This window comes from Nothobranchius furzeri, chromosome 17, assembly GCF_043380555.1.
Source record: "Nothobranchius furzeri strain GRZ-AD chromosome 17, NfurGRZ-RIMD1, whole genome shotgun sequence".
NCBI lineage: Eukaryota > Metazoa > Chordata > Actinopteri > Cyprinodontiformes > Nothobranchiidae > Nothobranchius > Nothobranchius furzeri.
The window spans coordinates 44521748-44540491 of NC_091757.1; the positions used below are offsets into that span (position 1 = coordinate 44521748).

General features: G+C 43.2%; 2 protein-coding genes across 3 annotated transcripts; one reads left to right on the top strand and one right to left on the bottom strand.

Annotated features, from left to right (window-relative positions):
- The first annotated feature begins 1113 nt into the window (after nucleotides 1-1113).
- cmya5 (cardiomyopathy associated 5) lies at nucleotides 1114-9461 on the top strand. The gene is made up of 14 exons (XM_015972539.3): nucleotides 1114-1353; nucleotides 2409-3048; nucleotides 3131-5659; nucleotides 6551-6646; nucleotides 6725-6943; nucleotides 7037-7059; nucleotides 7386-7510; nucleotides 7592-7726; nucleotides 7833-7979; nucleotides 8076-8223; nucleotides 8328-8461; nucleotides 8542-8650; nucleotides 8731-8898; nucleotides 8977-9461. The coding sequence occupies exons 1-14, from the start codon at nucleotides 1241-1243 to the stop codon at nucleotides 9227-9229; spliced, it is 4839 nt and encodes a 1612-aa protein (XP_015828025.3). The 5' UTR covers nucleotides 1114-1240; the 3' UTR covers nucleotides 9230-9461.
- Nucleotides 9462-11762: 2301 nt separating this feature from the next.
- mtx3 (metaxin 3) lies at nucleotides 11763-17305 on the bottom strand. Of its 2 annotated transcripts, XM_015972540.3 has the most exons (9): nucleotides 17168-17304; nucleotides 13675-13744; nucleotides 13359-13435; nucleotides 13169-13261; nucleotides 12903-13085; nucleotides 12756-12832; nucleotides 12489-12646; nucleotides 12196-12284; nucleotides 11763-12059 (listed from the first exon to the last, which is right to left on the bottom strand). In XM_015972540.3, the coding sequence occupies exons 1-9, from the start codon at nucleotides 17246-17248 to the stop codon at nucleotides 11961-11963; spliced, it is 927 nt and encodes a 308-aa protein (XP_015828026.3). In that variant the 5' UTR covers nucleotides 17249-17304; the 3' UTR covers nucleotides 11763-11960. The 2 variants fall into 2 exon arrangements, with proteins under 2 accessions (XP_015828026.3, XP_015828027.3); XM_015972541.3 differs by lacking the exon at nucleotides 12196-12284 and having other exon boundaries at nucleotides 11917-12059; nucleotides 17168-17305.
- Between the last annotated feature and the right edge of the window lie 1439 nt (nucleotides 17306-18744).

Here is an 18744-nt window from a genome sequence, read left to right on the forward strand (position 1 = left end):
GAATCTTGCTATATATATATATATATATATATATATATATATATATAGCCTCTGCTGCCTTCACAGAAAAAAAAAATATATATATATATCTTATTTTTTAATGAATTTACCCAAAATCTTAGCTTTGGTCAATCTGACAATTTTCCATTAAGTGCAGTTTCTTTACACGCGGTTGTAACAGCCTGTTAAGAAAAATGCTGTAAAAATTCCTGAACAAAATGAAAATCTAAAGATATGGAGACTTTGCTTTGAAAAGTTTTAACTGATGAGGGTTTTAATATTATGAAAGCCCATTCCCTCCACTTAGATTAAAAAAAATAAAGAATTATCACAATTATGATGTTAGCTAAGTCATAATTATGAGATAATTTTTTAATCTCAGTGCCAGGAATGGGCTTCCATATTTTTTAATCATTATTGTAAATATTTAATGAAAGGACACCAGATGCTCAACATTTGTATCATTTTTGCAACAAATACTTTGACCTCTGGACTTCCTGGTGGCCTTTTAAAAAAATTTTTAGATAAAAACTGTTAGTTTGTAATGAAAATAGTTTGACATTGTTTTGCTTCCTTCTGATTGCCAGTTCTAATCAACCTGAAGAGTTGTGAAACACTCCCAAGATTTATTATTTTGGCATATTTTACCTTTCAGCCATCGTTAACATCTCCTGCCCTGTTTGTTTCAGAAATTCCAAATTTACACCATCAGTTCCGTCATCTCTCATTGGTTTGTGGTTTGACGGCTTATTACTCCCAGTTTTATGACTTCTGCCCAGTGCCAGTGCCGCCTGGGGGGTAGATACTCTACATGACATGCGTCTGGCTTTGAAGCCCCCCAGCTGCAGGAGAACCAGGGTCCTGTTTCAGCACAAAGCCTATTTTTAACTTGGCATGGGGGATTTTGAACTTAAAGCCACATCACCTCAGTTGTGTTAACTGCTGGCACACAATAATGAAAGTCACCTAAAATAAAATCTAAAAATCAATAACTGTGGGTGTTGCTTTTCTGAACAGCTAATGAAACCAGGTTAAGTTTTTCTTCTTTGCTCTTATCTTCACTCCCCTGTTTTCATTCCCTGCTCTATTTCTGTCCCTCGCTGAGTCAGAAGCACAGCTCCCTACTTAGAATGACACAAACGGGCAGACCGACTCCCTATTCAGAGTGACTGAACTCTAAAACTCACAAAAAGGCATTTCTAGGGCTCTAAAACAGGAAAACTTGGAGGAACATATAAAGATGGAGGAATGTGAAAGCCTGGACTCAGAGGTGACTGAGCAGGAATTACAGTCCGAAGCCTCAGATGTCCTCAGCCAAGACGACGAAGATGAAGTGGAAGAGCTCACTAACAGGTATTTTTGCATCTCTTTGTTCACAGAAGTTTGTTTAGTTCTAATAATTAATTAGAAACCTGAAGGTTGTGAGAAATCGTTGAAGTTTGGCCTTAGTAATAAAGTTTTTAATTGAAAAAGCACCCAGTTCTTATATCACACAGAAGCCAGCTCTCTATGTACCCATTATTATTCACTGCCCCATATGTTGCATCCTATTTATCAGGACGTGAATCGAGTGCCACCCCTGTCGTGTCATAAATAGTAGAAGTCACTGATCTGTTGGCTGATCCGGGAAATTCAGGAATCTCCTCTAATATTACATGAACAGCACTGTGGGACGTCACCTTGGCGTAACCCGGCCGGGGCTGAGATGTAAAAATGGCCTGTATTTGATATAGCACCTTCTAGAGTCCTGGAACTCCCCCAAGACACTTTACAGCACAATCAGTCATTCACCCATTCACACACACATTCACACACTGGTGGGGATGAGCTACGATGTAGCCACAGCTGCCCTGGAGCGCACTGACAGAGGCGAGGCTGCCGAGCACTGGCGCCACCGGTCCCTCCGACTACCACCAGCAGGCAAGGGGGGTTCTTGCCCAAGGACACAACAACAGCGACAGACTGAGCGGGGCTCGAACCTGCAACCTTCCGATTACGGGCCGAGCACTTAACTCCTGTGCCACCGTCGCCCCATGTATTCATAGCCTGTGAATCAGCTCAGAGAGCATTTAATCACTGGTCTTTTTAGATGCTCGCTCCCATTGGCAGCCTGGCACTTGGTCTGATACTGGAGATCTGCACCGCTCAAGTAATCCTCCTGAGAAAACAAAGTTATGTGTTACCTTGTTTTCAGCTTGGATTGGTTAAGCTGAGTGACATAAATGTGGGTCGATGTTGTTCAGATGTACTTTGATTTGATTCACTGGTTCGTTCTCTGCTTGTATTTCAACGAGCCAAAAAAAGATCTCCTCTTGCAGCCAGACTATTTAGTGATGCCTTTACTTTTCTCTGGAGCAACGCAAACAGCCCGTTCTCCTTCCTCTAACACTCATTCCTCTGTCTTTCAGTCTGCGAGAAGTTGTCCAGGACCAGTCCGTGAAACCCAAACTCCAGTGCCTCATGGTTGACCCATCGTTCTCCATGGTGACGGTTCAGAGCGAGGACAGCGGTATTGTCTGGGAGACAGCCTCCAGCCGTTGCTCTACTCCCTGGGCGTCTGAGACGAGCTCCACTTCTGAAGCTTACAGCATGGAGGGCTCTGGAAGTGCTGGGAAGATCACCATCGTCTTTGATGAGGAGAAGGTGGTCCGTAGGAGAACGAGGTCTGGAGGGAGGATCAGCAGGTTGGGGGACCGGCTTAGCAGACCTGGCAGCTCCAGGTCAGCTTCGGCTTTGGGAGTGGAGAGGCTGGAGATGATGGAGGTTTCTGTTCCCAACGTCAAGCAGGAGGAAAAGCAAACGGAGGCGGACTTGGAGGAAATCAAAAACAAGGATCAGCAGTTGTTCAGTTTGATTTCTGAGGGTTATGAGATTCTGAACATCAGAGTCCCATCCAAACTTCCCACTGTGGACGAGGAGGAGACCACAGAGCTGCAGGATAATTTGTTTTATCTGGACCAGACGCCAAAGATCAGGTCTCAAAACCACCATGACATGGCGGAACAATGGGATCTGGAGCACTCAGGAGGAGAGGAAGCCCACACTGATGTATGCTGTTGAGCACTTGTGAGTAAATTCATTGGTTTGAAGAATTTCTCTAACTGATTTGTCGATTTTATTCCCTCCATAGACTTCAGATCAAGAAGCTTCGCAGCCACCACCAGACAAAGAGTTTGGACACACACCCTCTCAGAGAGACAGCACCTGTGACTTTGACTACTTTGAGAAGTTCAGCCTTTATGATGTTGTGGTTTCTGGAGAGCAAGCACCACAGCTGTCAGAGGAGGAAGAAAAGCCACTGGTGATATCTCACACAGAGGAGCAAAAACCTTCAAAGGACGCAGCCAAAGACATCCCGTCTGTACCAGAGGAATCTTTTGTGTTGGTTACAGACGTGGAGATAGTTGGGGAACACCTAGATGAGGTCTTTTATGGAGAAGGACCTCCTGTGCAGAGAGCAGAGGAAGAAGGGGAAGAAAGGATGAGAACGAGACGTGAAAGCCAGAGATCACTGAAGGGGAGTGGTTCGGTCTTGTTCACAAGTGAGGAGACCACCCTCACTCCTATTTTCATCTCCCCTGGGCCTCCTAAGATCATCGACCCCATTCTCCTGGAGGAGCCTACCGCCATGTCCTTCATGTACTCAGACCTTTACGAGGATGCTGTTGGTGAGAGGATGAGGAGTGATGAGGAGTACTCAGAGGCAGAGAGCGTGGCATCCGAGAAGTCCTGCAAGAGGAGGTTCTCAGATTCAGAGGAGGCAGATGGGTACCTGGAGAAATTCACCTTAAAAGATGAGACGCCAGCAGAGGATGTGCAGTCAGAGTCATTGGAGGATGGGGGTGAAGGGAGGATGGTCTGGCCTCAGAATAAGTTTGAAATGACTGGATGCTTAATGAAAGCACCTCGGGCAGAAGAGGAAGAGAAGTCTGAAGGTCGTGTTGGAGGTGGATCATACCGTGAAAAGAAAACGGAAACACAATCATCCGTGGTGATTCCGGAACAAGCTGGGAGAGAAACACCACAAGATTCAAATAAGGAGACTGAATCAGTAAAGGATTGGATGAAAACTCAACAAGAACAACATGAAGTTGATCAAACTGAGCCTAAAACAGACGAAACACTCCAATCCCAGCACATGAAAACTAAAGATGAAGAAACGCAGGAAGGTGAAGAGCATAAAAACATCAGAGCTGACACAAAAGAGCCAGGTGTGATACAAAAACCATCCAAGGAGCTTCTAGTGATCACAGATGTGACAGCAGAGCCTCCAGCAGAGCTTCCAGCAAGCACAGAGTCTGAAGCCAGTTTGTCTTCAGAAGCAGCTGTGGAGTCAAAGATGGAGGATGAAGCTTCATCTCCAGAGAGAGAGTCTGATAATGTGATGACTGAAGCCCTCACAGAAACAGAGATGGCTGCTGAAACGCCCCAGTGTGGGAGTAAAGAACCCCTTAGCGAAGATGGTTTTGAGCTGGTAACTGACTGTGATTGTGAGGTACAAACTGTAGTGGAGGTGATGGAAAAGCAAGAGAACAAAGAAGAGAGCCATGTTAGAATTGAGCTTCAGGATGTAACAGATGCTGAAACAGGAGCTTCTGAAGCAGCCAGACAACAAGAACGTCCAACAGAGGAGTCATTCATAGCTAAAACTTCTGCATCTGATCTGGAGTCAGAGGTTACATCTGAGATTTTAAGTGAAGTGATCCAGCCTCCAGCGCTTGAAGAAGTCAAAACAGAATCTGACGAGAAACAAATGCAGCAAGAGATGGACAGAGATTCAGAAGAAGCTAAGCAGCAGACAACCTCTCACACGCCTGCTGGAGACTCTGGGACTGTTGTTCAGGATCGTGTGAGTGTAGGGGATGAGTTCATCCTCCTTGTTCCGAAAGGACAAGCTGTAGAGATGGACATCAAGATTGATCAGTGGACAGACATTACAAAAGACGCGGTCCCTCCTACTGAACCTGAAGCGCAAAACCAAAAAGAAGCTGAAATAAAAGAAGAAATTCCCAGACATTATTATGATGAGGAGGACTTACCGTCAGCCCCGGTAGAAGAAGCCAGCACAGAGGAGTCAAAGATAGAGAAGGATTTAGTAGAAGACCAAGTTGTCCTCTCACCTCTGAGGAGCTTCTCTCCCCTAGAGGATTTATCTGGACTTCGAGGAGACGATGAGCAGACAGAAGAGGTGGAAGCAGAACAGCAGGAAGTTATCCACAAGGCAGATGATGCTCCAGAGGCAGACATCTTCCAAGACAATGCAGAACCGAGTGTTGATGTTTGCAGCAAAGAAAAGGAGGTCGTTTTAGATGTTCAGGAGGAAACGGTTGACGAGCTTGGATATGAAGTCATATCTGAGCAGGAAGCACAAGATCTGCCTCAGTGTGAGATACGCATCAATGCGGAGGAAGAGAGGACAGAGATGGAGGCAGAAAGGGGACAGAGGGAAGAGAGTTTTAGTGAAAATGAACTGATTCAAGCAGGATATGAAATTATCGATGAGGAGGAGGAGAGCAAGGCCCGGCTGGCTGCTGAGCTGCAGGGTCTGGACTGGTTCTGTGTGACCTGTGAACGTCTTCTATCCGAGGATGAGCGGATGTCTGAGGAGCATCGGGGCCACAAGGTGAATTTGGTGGACAAGGCTTATGAGGAAATCAAGGTAAGAAAAGAGTGATATGATGCTTGGGACCAGCAGCGTGGTGCAGTCGGACATTCTTAGAGAAATTTGTTGGCTTTCATCTGGGACATCAGATCATGAACTGGTCTTCACATAGTCAGCTGTGGGTTTTCCATTCATCAGTCAGCAGGTGGACTGCAGCCAACACATTGACTTGTTATGCTTTGATCAGTGGAAAAACACACACACACACACACATATACACACCGTATATACCAAGTAGTGTTTGGCTATGGTTGCAGTGTGTGAGTTTGTATGTGTGTGTGTTTTCACATTCACTGAGAGACAGAGGAGACAGAGAGAGAGAGAGGGGGGTGGGGGGTTAAACGTTAGCATGATGTCATCATGCCATCACAAGAAAATGTCTGTGCAGGATCTGATATTTCAATGACAGAAAAGCTGGGTTGCATTTTTTTTAAAACAGACATTGTTTCCAGCCGATACGGAGGTTGGGTCCTGTGTTAGCCTGATTTATAAGAAACTGACAGCTGGACTGTATAAGAAAAGATCAAAGTTTTAACTGAGGTTGACTCCAGCACAGAGACATGTGGTTTACTCAAATGCTTCACGAAACCGATTCTAACCAATTCACAGAGTCGTGTTCCATCCAGTTTTTTGAAGTAGATATAACCTTTTCTGCTTCCCCAAATCTCCCCTTAACCCGTACTGGTTCTTACTGGTGAGGCGGTTGGGGAGCGATCAACATCTAGTTCGATCTCATTAAGCATGAGCTGCTCTCAAGAGGGAATGGGGATTCCTGCTGCTCTTCTCCATGATGCGTTGTCTTAAAACCTGAGAATTAGGATGGAAAACACAACAGAACACCAGAGTTGTTTTGACATTCAAAGAGAGTAAAATGTATTTGTCCAACAGGAGACACTGAGTGTTTGGATCTCAGAGCTCCAGGAGAGGTCAGAGAACATAGAGGACTTGGTGTCTGAGCTGGAGTTGGCCTACAATTCAGTAGAGGTACAATCTTCTTCAGTTGCCCTTACTAGCACCATGAACAAAACAAGTCTTAGGCATAACATTACATCTTTGGGTCAGGATCAGTTTAAGGAGCAAGAGGAGGCCATACGGGTGCAGAATGAAGAGATGATGGCTCAGGTGATGGAGCAGTACAATCAAATGTCCATTACCATGGAGGAGGAGAAGAAAGCCAAGCTGGAGCAGCTCTATGACAAGATAGTTTCCTTCCAGGAGAACATCGACTCAGCCAAGACCACTCTGGAGACCACGGCCAGGGAAGATGAGACGGATGCTAGAGTAAGGCTCACTGATTGATGGGTTTCACACTCTGGTGTTCAAAAGTTGGGTCAAAAATTTTACTAAAGTTCTTTGAATTTTTTCTCCTTTTAGCCACCTGAAGACATCCATGCTAGGTTTGTCCTTTAGTGTCTGATTTTCTGTCAGTAACACACGATGTGTGTGTTTTAACCAGAACTCCAAAGGGTTCAAATGAAGGCAACTGGACTTTTTTGGTTTCTCGAAGACGTTTCGCCTCTCATCCGAGGAAACCAAAGAGGTCCAGTTACCTTCATTTGAACCCTTTGGATTACCATGACCTGGATGACTGAGAACCTTCACCAGCATTTTAACCAGAACTAACATTTTGCCTGGTCTGATGAGCTAAAACTGCCTGGTACCTTGTTGTTAAACTGTACGGATTGATCTTTAACAGCGGACACATTTTTCATTGTGCGATTAGACTCACAGCAGCTCTGGACTCCGTCTTGTGCCTGGAGCTGGGGGCCAAGGGACTGCTGGTGTTTGAGGACTACACCAAGACCAACACTTCCAGCTCAAGCCTGGCACAGCGTAAAGGAATCCCAGGTAGATTGTTAGGGATCATTAAACTTCCTGTGCAGATTCTTCTGGATGTTGTGGGTAACGTGCCGCTGATATGTGCTTCAGCGCCTCAGAAGCCCACGCTGCAGACCCAGGAGCCGGGTTCAGGCACCAGCACCAGCGTCACTGTCTACTGGAAGGTCAACTCTGGAGACATTATAGACTGCTTTCAGGTCTACTGCATGGAGGATCCACAAGGGGGTAAAGACTGTCAGAATGCTGCCACCAGATATTTTTAAAAACCCACATAAGTTTTTTAAAGTACATATTTATTTTAGTTAAGTTCAGTGTGTGCTTGTTGTTGTAGCTGTGTCAGAGGAGTATCGAGTCACCGTGAAGGAGAGCTACTGTGTCCTGGAGGAACTGGAGCCAGACAAGACCTACAAGGTGTGGGTGATGGCTGTCAACTACACTGGCTGCTCTCTGCCCAGCGACAAGCTCATCTTCAGAACGGGTCAGCTCAAACCCTCAACCCAGTGTTTTCACCAGTTTGATTTCCTTTGCATGCTGGGAACAGCTATTTCAAATATGATTTGTGTGTTTGTGGCAGCTCCATCAGTGCCAGCGATCGACACGGAGCTCTGCACGGTCATGTGGGATTCCGCCACGCTGAGGTGGAGCTCAACAAAACAAAGCCCAGAACAGAGTTACACTTTGGAGTACTGCCGCCAGTACGAACTGGAAGGAGAAGGACTCAGGTCAGTGGGGTCGGGTCATGATTATTCAGCTTTACGGGTATCTGAATCCAAATACATATTCATAATTTATCATGATTCATGTGCTTTGTGTTACATATTCCCAGATCAATCTCAGGAATCAGCGTCTGCGAACAGAAGGTTCTCCTGCAACCCAATGAAAATTACCTGTTTTACATTAGAGCTGTGAATGAAGCTGGTTCCAGTGAGCAAAGTGAGGCTGCACTCATTTCTACAAAAGGTACAAAGAATGCCTCAAATTTACAGACTCTCTGTAGCTCTTAGTGCCAGAAATATGATGTTTTACTTTTTGGTTTTAAGGAACGAGGTTCCGCCTGCTGAAAGCCTCGGCTCATCCAGCTCTGATGCTTTCGGATGACCAGACCACCCTGCACTACCCACAGGAAGCACACAAAACAACAGACAAAGAGTAAGATTCTCTCAAACACCAGTCTTTTCTACCGCAGGTTTACTTCTAAGTAGATATGGGACATTTTGTTTGTTTTCCAGACACCCGTCCATCCTGGGGGAGTTGCTGCCTTCCCGGGGGCTCCACTACTGGGAGACCGTTGTGTCAGGAAGTACAGCCTACAGACTCGGAGTAACCACCAATAGAAACAGCGCACTTGGGGAAACCAGTACTTCATGGTGTTTGCAGTGCACTCCCTCTCCATCAGGGTATGATTTAAAAAAAATAAAACGACAAAAGTTTATTCTTGTCCTTACTTTGACCCAAAACACCCCGTCTTTGTCCAGCTGTAGGTACCAGTTACTCCACAACCACATCCAGTCCACTGTGTTTGTGACCAAGGTGCCTGAGCGAGTGGGCACTCTACTGGATTACCAGCTGGGCCGTCTGTCATTCTACAGTGTCCACAGCGGACAGCTGTTGGGGACATTCAGACAGTGGTTCGCCCAGTCCTGCCACCCTGTGCTGGCCCTGGAGCAGCCGGGCAGCCTGCAGGTCTGCATGGTGCAGGAGGCACCAGAGTTTACCAAAGACAGCTAACTACGCTGCTGCACGCTCTAGCCTCAGCGAGTTCACGTGTTCTATGTGTTGATTTGAATGGTTTAACTTTGTAATGATCAAATGACCACAGATGAAGAAAAGGCCAAATTCTTGTTTTCATTTAGACTAAAACAGCCTCAGTCAGTTTGGTTGGAAATCTTTTTTCTAAGACATAAAAATAGTAAAGGGGACATTTTTCCTGAGTTATAATAGTTGTATGGTCACTACCAACACATTCATGAAGTTCTTTGCATAATGTCCCTCTCACGTGAAGCAGTACCTTCCAGATTGAGCCGTTTCAGGGCTCTGTCACTTCAAGAAAACAAGCTGGAGCTGGCCAGCCCCCCCCCCCATTTAGGTTGCTATAAGCTGAGAAGCTCCGATGTCTGTATGGGACTCGGAATAGAGCTGCTGCTTGTCCAGCACATTAGAGGTGCTTCTTTTCTAATTTCTCTGTTTGTGACATCACAAATGGGTACTTTTTTAAACGGTCTGTTTGAGCACTTATCTCCTAAAACCAAACACTGACAGAAAATGGATGGATGAGTGTTTTTCATGTTTGGAGTGTTTATAGAAGCAGTAGAGACCCACATGGCATCACAAAATGATGCCAGTTTGTCATCATGAAGGTGGGTTTTGCATAAATTTAATGTACTGTATTTGGTGGCATAAATGTAAACCAAGAATAAGTTAAATGAACTAATAGGAAGTAGAACATTGCAATTTCTAGGTGAGCGGGTTTATTTTGTGAGATGGTTTTTTGTAATTTAATGTGAGTTTTGTACTGTTTTTTATGATTTGTCTGAGTTTAGCTGCACCTTGCAGACTGTTTCATATTGTGACTAAAGCTTGTGTGTGTTTTTGTAAATAACATTTTCTAACAGAAAGGATCCGTTTTCTGTTGAAATTCTAACTTTCCCTGTCTTAATTTTCTTGTCTGATGATGATTATTTTTCTATTTTCACAAATAGATTTTTTTGGTTTACACCACTAGAGGGCACCAGCTCCCCATCAGCTGGTTCGACTCTTGTAAAATACACAAAACGAGCAGTTTTCCTTCTAAAGCAGTCAGCCACGGAAATAAATCAATCTTCACAAAAACCTTCCATGCTTTGGTTTCTCTCGAAGCTCTACCCGTCTCGTTTTTATCCATGTTTTTGCCTCATTAGGCCAAAATGTCTTTTAAACATCTGTTTGGGATCCAGCCACTCTCTTCACACAAGCCTTTTTATTTTCCAAAGGACAACATTCTCAGTTATTGCTCATATTTTCCAGGCAGTCACACCTTTTCTCTTTTCAGGAGAAAAATAAAGAAGGCAAACACATGCAGCCCATCAGGGAGATGTTTCTGGCCTCAGCCAGATGAGTTGGCTGCTGCCTGAAGGGAAAAATGGCTGACTGACTCTTCTCTGCCTGTTGGTGAGAATGGACTGAAGCGATTAGTTGTTTCCATCTAAATGAGGGTGGATCATGCAGAAGCTTCTTTCTTTTTTGGCTTTAATAGAGATGAGAAACTCACTGATGTCTGACTCTGAAGGACAAACTAATTAGAAATACTATGAATGTGCGACTAGGACAGATTTATTTCAATATATACTTTTATTATGGATGAAATGACAAATTGTAACTTTTTACAAGCACATGACTGAAAAATGTCACTAGAGGTTTATTTTGTTTGGAAAGGCAGGAAAAGACCAAACATTTATGACCCGTGTATAAAACTCTCAAAGATACGGTTAGCCTTTTGTCACCAGCAGTCATGAAGGCACACCGTAACACACCCAGACTTAACACATTTTCTAAGAGATGAGAGAACTACAAGGAACGCATCCCTGGAAATAGATTGTAGATTTTAAAAACATCCAGTTTTCCTCTGAGATACCAAAATATATTAGCTCTACAGAAATCCCACTACAAATGACAAAGGCAGATAAGCATGGTCACAAATAACGCAGCAGAGTGGAACAAATGTGTAAAAATAAGTCACGTAAAATCAAGGCTCATCAAAAGTCTCCAACAACAAAGAACTATTTAAAAGACACGTCGGTTTCTGATGGTCCACAGGACAAGTCTTTCTCTCACACACACAATAGTCCCAAATATTATGCATGAATAACTTAATATAAAGTGCAAAACTCCTCCATAATCTTGAGTTTTTAGTCATCTGATCAGCTCTATGTGGAGGAAATAAGTGAATCTGACTATAATCATCCTTATTTACAACTATACAGGCTGTTCCACAACAGTGAAGAACTAAAGATTTTATGGCAGATGAGAAACATAAATGAGATCCTTCACTGTAAAACGCAGACACCGGTGTGGCTCTGCTGCGGTCTCTTAAAGCACGTCATCCTCTAAAAACACGAGTAAAAGATTAAAAGGAAAAAATCCCAAGTAGGTTAAATTCTGCACCACTTACTTCCCTGCTGGACTCCTCATTTCCTCCGTCGTCCCTTTGAACTGCACTTCACAGCATTCCCTCCTCCACCACATACATGCACTCTTCTTTTATAAATACGTTACACATGCACTTTCTTCCCTTTCAGGCAAACAGCTTTTAAATCTATCACCATTATAGTAAAATAATATTGTTGAATTATATATTCTTGCTTTTGTTAATCATTATTTTCCACTTGAATCAACGCTGCACTAGCTATTCTTGCTCCCTGTCAGTATGTTCTGTTGGATTCTACCTCTGGATGAGTCGGGATCGAAGCTGAAAGCTTGATTTCTAGGCAGGAGTGGAGCTATTTGCACCAGAAAGACCGGCTTTGGGCTCTGCTCTGTAAGGTTTGTGCTGTGGGCTGCTGCTGCGGAGATTGTCATCCATCTAAAGTAAAACAACAACAAAAAAAACTATTTAGGCGGTCCTCGAGGGAACGAAGAAGAAACGATAACAGTGACGGTACCTGCTGAAAGCAAACACGAACCCATGCAAGAGAAGAAAAAAATGAAAGCAGAAGCACCTTTTCTATCAAGTTGGACTCTTTGTTTACAAGCTGTGTTAGTTTCTGAAGGTTTGCATCCACTGTTTCCTGAACAGGTGGGGGAGGACCTGGAGAAACACCAAGGAGGGAGAGAGGAGGAGGAGGAGGATGGAGCAGGAAGTAAAGTGAACCCAGGAGTAAAGCAGATGCAGAGATTTATGGTGAGAAGAAGTAAAGCTCTGATCTGGTTAGATTTGCATCCTTGTAAGGGTTGGATTTATTCGAATTTCAAGCCTCAGAGGGTCGGTGATTCTAGTGTTTAGGGATCTTACAAGGGCGGTCCGAGCTGAAGAAGGCCGCGAGGATGTTGTCACAGAAGCCCGTGAGGTTTTCCAGCTGCCTGAGGTGGCTCAGCAGAGGGCTGCTGGGAAGGTTCGCTTTTTCCAGTGGAGCCAAAAAACCAAACACGAAGGCATCCAGGCTGGTTGGCCTACGATCACCATCAAACACAGATAACTGTCACATGAAATGTTTGATCAGGAAATAAAGCAAGTTTAATAGTCAACTTTTGACCTCATAAAAAACAATTATGAACTCACGAGTTGCCAAAAAAGTACTTTGCAGCTCCGAGTCGATAAGAGAGGAGATTCAGACACTCTTTAGCATCACTGTAGATCTGAGTCAGAGCAGGAGAGATTAAACAGAACCCTCATGGCTGACAAGGTGTGTAACTGAACCGTGTTTACCTTTCCCTCCATTTCAGAGATTCTGTGTAACGGCGCCTCCCCTTTGGTAAGGAGGATGCGGGAGAGGGCGATGTTGGCATGGCGACAGGGGACAAGAAAGTTGAGTGGGAATGGTGAGCGAGAAGCGAACCACGGCCGTGTCAGGTTAGCATAGTTTTCTGCATCCACCCAGAAAGTGTGTAACTGTGTTAAGCAAAGGAAAAAAATCCTAAATTTTAACAACTCTAATATTTATCAGGAAATGGAAAAGGGGCAGATGGAGCAACCAGAGCTGGACGAAGCTTCTCTTCAAGCAGAGCGATGTACGCCATGGTGTCTGCACCTTGTCTGGCTGTCAGCTCATAATCTGCATTCAACCTCTGCAAAAATGGGAGAAAATAATACTCCAAATGCTGCAAATCCCCCGATTTTACTGCAGTTTTCTAAAGACACCAAACAAAGGGTAGATTTTCTGACCTGTTTTCTCATGAAGTTAAGAATCTGTGCGGGTTCCTGAACTGTAGAGTCTCCACAAAACAGCTCCGGGACGCTCGCTGTGGACATGTCAGACAACATAATGCAGAAGGAAGACGAACATTCAGAAAGAAGCGAGGCGCACCAACATGTTCAGAGATTCATACCTAAGCCAAGAAGGCAAAACACACAAACAAATCATTCATTTCTATTTAGCATGTTCTTATTCCACCTTTATCCCCAGGGCCACAGTTTACCTGCATTAAACACAGACACAACTTATGCTTCTGAAACTGATGAGCATTCACTCCTAGGTTACCTGTTATTGTTTTCCATGTCCAGTCAATCGGAGAAACTGTGACGTTCGCTCCACAAAATTTGGCATATGCCTGAAAAGAAAACAAGAAAGCATTTAGGTCAGCAGAGATGGTAAAAACAGAACTCTGTTCATCTGGAACAATAAAGTGTTAAAAAAGGTCTTCCTGGAACTACTAACCTAAACCCACAGAGGACAGCTCTGTAAATTTGTTCTTTAGTCCTCAAAACAAAACTGTCGCCGCTACATTAGTGAAACATTTCCAAACCTTATGGAAATTATTATCACTTTTATTGGCAGAAATGTGGCAGGGAAGACAACAAGTGAAAACTGTATCATGATATTTATTCCTGCAATATATCGATATTCAAAAGCCGTGTATCTAATTTTTGGAAGAATTTACATGCAAACATTTGTGTTTTTTCTTTTCTTTGACTTTTGGTGCAATTCAAAAGCTGACCGCTATAGTTGGCAGGAGTGTGCAATGGGATTTGTTTCTACCATTGAAATGTAAATCCCTCTATTATGGTTCAGATATCTCATGTTAAACATGTTTAGTATCAGCTTGGACTGTTTATGGAATATTCCTACAATAAATTCAGTCAAAAAAAATCGCTAATGACGTCTGACTGAATGTAGAAGAAGAAGAAGACAATCTTTTATATGGCGCCTCTCAAGATAAAAATCACAAGGTGCTTCACAAAAACAAAAATTAAAGTATAAAAATATTTTAAAAATGATCAAAAATATGTTTAAAAGGAAAAAAGAACAAAAATATTAAGGAAAAGGAGACAGAAAATGAATAGGAAAGAGGGAAATCAGTGGATCCTGGTAAAGGAGGAATAAGAGCAGAATAAGGAGAGGGTGGTGATGAAGGTCACACCAAATTCAGCTTAAACAAGTGAGTTTTCAGCTTATTTTTAAAGGAGACCACTGAGTCCACTGATCTCAGGCTCAGAGGGAGAGAGTTCCAGAGTCTGGGGGCCACAGCAGCAAATGATCTGTCACCTTTGGTCTTTAGTCTGGTGTGCTGCACAACCAGTAGGCTTTGATCACTGGACCTCAGGGACCTGCTGGGGGTTTAGGGACCAAGAAGATCACCAATGTAAGATGGTGCTTGTCCATGTAAGGCCCTATAGACCAGAACCAGGATCTTGAAATGAACCCTGAAGTTGACTGGCAGCCAGTGAAGCTGGAGGAGAAACGGGGTGATGTGGGTGTGTTTGGAGGACTTGGTCAGAAGCCGAGCACAGGCATTCTGAACCACTTGTAGACGGTTCAGGGAGGTTCTGCTCAGACACGTGAAAAGAGAGTTACAGTAGTCTAAGCGTGAGGAGATGAAGGTGTGGAGAACAGTCTCAAGTTCAGAGCGAGACAGAATGGGACTCAGCTTAGCAATGTTCCTGAGATGGAAGAAGGAAGAGCGAACAAGAGAACTGACATGAGGATCCAGAGTGAGAGCTGGGTCAAAGGTCACACCAAGATTCCTGACAGAAGGTTTGATGTGAGAAGCAAGCTGACCAAGAGAGTCTCTGACTTTGGGAACCAGCTTGTCTGGGGCACAGATGAGGATCTCAGTCTTATCTTCATTCAGCTGAAGAAAGCTCCCAGCCATCCAGGTTTTAATAGAGTCTAAGCAGGTGTGTACCGCAATATATCGTGATTAGTGATGCACCAATATGAAATTTTTGGGCTGATACCGATATCCGACATTAAGATCACTGTTATGGCTGATAACCGATATTTGCAGATACCGATATACTGGCATTAATGCTTCTAAAAATCTGCAGATTTTTTATAGAATGAAACTTATTTAAGCTGATTTTACATTATTATGTAAACACATCACACACATTTACGCTTCTGAGATGATTACAATCACTGTCACGTGACTAAGCAAATACACATCACCCCCCTCACCCTCTGAAACAGGAGAACAAATGGAAACAAGATGGAAAAAATATCGGTTGTTAATATTGCCCCAGTTTTATTTATTGTACCGATATTAAAGTTAAAGTCAAAAAGTCCTATTAGTTGTCACACACTGATATGTGCGAAATGTTTTCTCTGCATTTGACCCATTACCCTGGAAAGAGTGATGAACTGCAGACACAGCCGCGCACCATTTGGTATTTTAAATATGTTTAAATATATGATATATGGGGCAGCAGCAGCTCAACAGGTTGAGCGGGTTGTCCAGTAATCGGAAGGTTAAGACTCTTAACCCACGTTGCCTGCTGGTGGTGGTCGGAGGGACCGGAGGCGCCTGTGCTCGGCAGCCTCGCCTCTGTCAGTGCGCCCCAGGGCAGCTGTGGCTACATCGTAGCTCATCACCATCAGTGTGTGAATGTGTGTGTGAATGGATGAATGATACACTGTAGTGTAAAGCGCTTTGGAGTCCTTACTCTGAGAGGCGCTATACAAGTGTGGGTCATTTATCATTTATCATATGCTAAAAAATGACTAACATTGGCCGATATCAACGCCGATATATTGTCCATCCCTAATCGTGATGCGTATCGTATTACTAGAATTTCACAAATACATATCCCTATATCATAGTGTAAAGAATGTGTAACTAAACGCAGAACAGTTAATGCAGATAACTGATTCAGCCATTAGCAATATTTGATTACTCCAAAACATAATATATTCAAAAAAATTTTATGATAAAACAAAAACAAAAATGTGAACTGAGCTTTAAAATAAAGAAAAAATATTTACTCATTTTTTTCCAATTGATTTTATACATTTTTCTGAATTAAAGCCACAGCAGACAGCATCACTAAACAAAAACAACTGCAGTCTATCTAGGTTGATTTCCTTCATGACAAGTATTTAGTCAAAGTGAATTTTTTATTTTATTATTTGTAGCAAAAACACAACATAAATTCTCACTCTTGTTTTAAATTTAGATATTTTAGTTTAAAAAAGAGATTATTGATAATCTATAATGCATAGTAAATTTTCTCTGGATAGATGGAAAGATGGGAATCTTTATTTTGTACATGAGAAAAGGCGCCTCCTTGTGGCCGGAGTCGTTACTGCGCGTGTTCGTTGACACAACATCCTGCCCAGATGTTAAACAGAAAGAAAACACCAGACTAGACTCAAAGCTGAAATAAGTCTGCCACTGGCAGTGATTTCTTAACGAAGGAGATGAAAATAAACCAGAAGAAAGAAAACGTGGAGGTTTAGCAAACTGACCTTGACCAGATTTTAGTTAATAAAGAGAGTCGCTCATGAAGGTCAAACCTTTCACAGGCAGTAATTATTTCCTGTTGCAACGTAAAATTTAACGCCAATTGTGTTTTCTCTCTCCTGCATATAGAAAAAATAGGAGTTGCTGCAGCAGCTGAGTGAGTTAGCATGAAGCTAACGACTGAAACTAAAGAGGAGCCTCCAGAAAAAAAAAAAAACAAAGAAACCCGGCTGGCTAAAAATCTGCTCCAGAAGCGCTGACGAGGTTTTTTCACCGGGCAGACGATGGTCTTACCAGAACTATGAGGGAGTCGGTGTGGACAGAAGGTAAACCCCAGTCTCCTCCCCAACATCTCAGCTCCATGGCAGCAGCCATGTTTCTGATTCATACAGAATGACGTCACGTGATGCCCTGTCATGTCAGTGCACGCAAGCGCAGGTGGGAAACGTGAACTAACAATAAACATGAGCCTACTTTAATCTCACTGCATGATTTTTTACATGAAATTATTTATAACAGTATGAAAAAACTTGAGAGAATAAATAATTCAGTTCAATTCAACTTAATTTATAAAGCCACTTCCTATCCCCAATCAAGGGGACCCAAGGTGCTGAACAAAGTGTTAAGAACAAGTAAAACACAATAAAACAGCTGAGCTGTATAGTAAAATGCAGAATCACAACATTTAAAATGCAACAAAACATTTTAAAAGCCATTAAACAAAAGCTAAGAACTAGACCTAAGATGAACCTTCAGCCTAGCTTTAAAAGTGGGCACCAATGTGGATTGTTTTATTTCTAGCGGCAGATGGTTCCAAAGCCGAGGAACCAGAACTGAAAAGGCACAATCACCCCTGGATTTAAGCTTTGACTGCGGAACCACCAGGAGGTCTCTCTGACCCGAGCGCAATGATGTTGCAGGGACATAACAGGTCAGCAGTGAGGCTGAATATGGTGGGGTAGTTCCAGACAAAGAGTTAAAGACAAAGACCATGATCTTGAATAAAATAGTGTTTCACTGCTAACCAGTCCAAAGCAGTCAGGAGGGGAGTGACTTGGTCCCATTTCTGTGCTCCATAAAGAAACCTGGCAACAGCATTCTGGACCAGCTGCAGCCGAGTCAGTAAGGACTGGCTCAGGCCAGCATACAGAGAGCTGCCATACTCTAATCTCGAGATAATAAAAGCATTGGCCATGGTTTCCAACTCCTGTTTTGTGAGGATCGACTTAATCTTAGACAAGCGCCTCAGCTGATAAAAACATGAACGAACAACAGAATTCATCTGGACATCAAATCATAGAGCAGAGTCAATTTTAACACCCAAATCTATGATCACAGACTTCTCGAAGGGGAGCAGCGATAAAAGGTCCAATCCAAGGGGCTGATGGTCATTTGAGGCTAAAGCTGTTACTTCAGTTTTGCCCTCATTCAGAGTCAGGAAGCTGTACCCCATCCTCTGAGCAACATCCTGTAAACAATTCACCAGCTTCTGTTTTCTGTCCCTGGCCCCTTGCTGAATTGGCAAATAAAGTTGACAATCATTAGCATAGAGATGGAAGCTAATGTTATGTTTTTTTAAAATAACAGTCCCACTGGTAACACATAGAGCGAGAGCGAGAGAAGCAGGAAGCACGAGACAGAGCCCTGGGGAACCCCCCACCTAAGCTCAGCATCTCTGGATGAAAAAGAGCAGAAAAAGCCTTCCTAAAAAACAGGGTGGCATATATATAAATAAATAGATAAAAAAAATAAGTATAAACGTCCATCATACACACATTCACATGATCATCAAATATGCACAAAAACAGCATTGGTTTCTTGAAGTCTAAATATTTTCAGATTGAAAGGAATAATTGTATACATGGAAAAAT

Excerpts from the sequence above, each read along its gene's own strand:
- cmya5 (XM_015972539.3), top strand. The coding sequence starts at position 1,241 with ATGGAGGAATGTGAAAGCCTGGACTCAGAGGTGACTGAGCAGGAATTA. Across the intron at positions 7,060-7,385 it reads CCTGAAGACATCCATGCTAG|ACTCACAGCAGCTCTGGACT; the intron begins GTTTGTCCTTTA and ends TTGTGCGATTAG. Across the intron at positions 8,651-8,730 it reads CACAAAACAACAGACAAAGA|ACACCCGTCCATCCTGGGGG; the intron begins GTAAGATTCTCT and ends TTTGTTTTCCAG.
- mtx3 (XM_015972540.3), bottom strand. The coding sequence starts at position 17,248 with ATGGCTGCTGCCATGGAGCTGAGATGTTGGGGAGGAGACTGGGGTTTA. Across the intron at positions 13,262-13,358 it reads TTAACTTCATGAGAAAACAG|AGGTTGAATGCAGATTATGA; the intron begins GTCAGAAAATCT and ends CCATTTTTGCAG. Across the intron at positions 12,285-12,488 it reads CTTCAGCTCGGACCGCCCTT|GTCCTCCCCCACCTGTTCAG; the intron begins GTAAGATCCCTA and ends GTGTTTCTCCAG.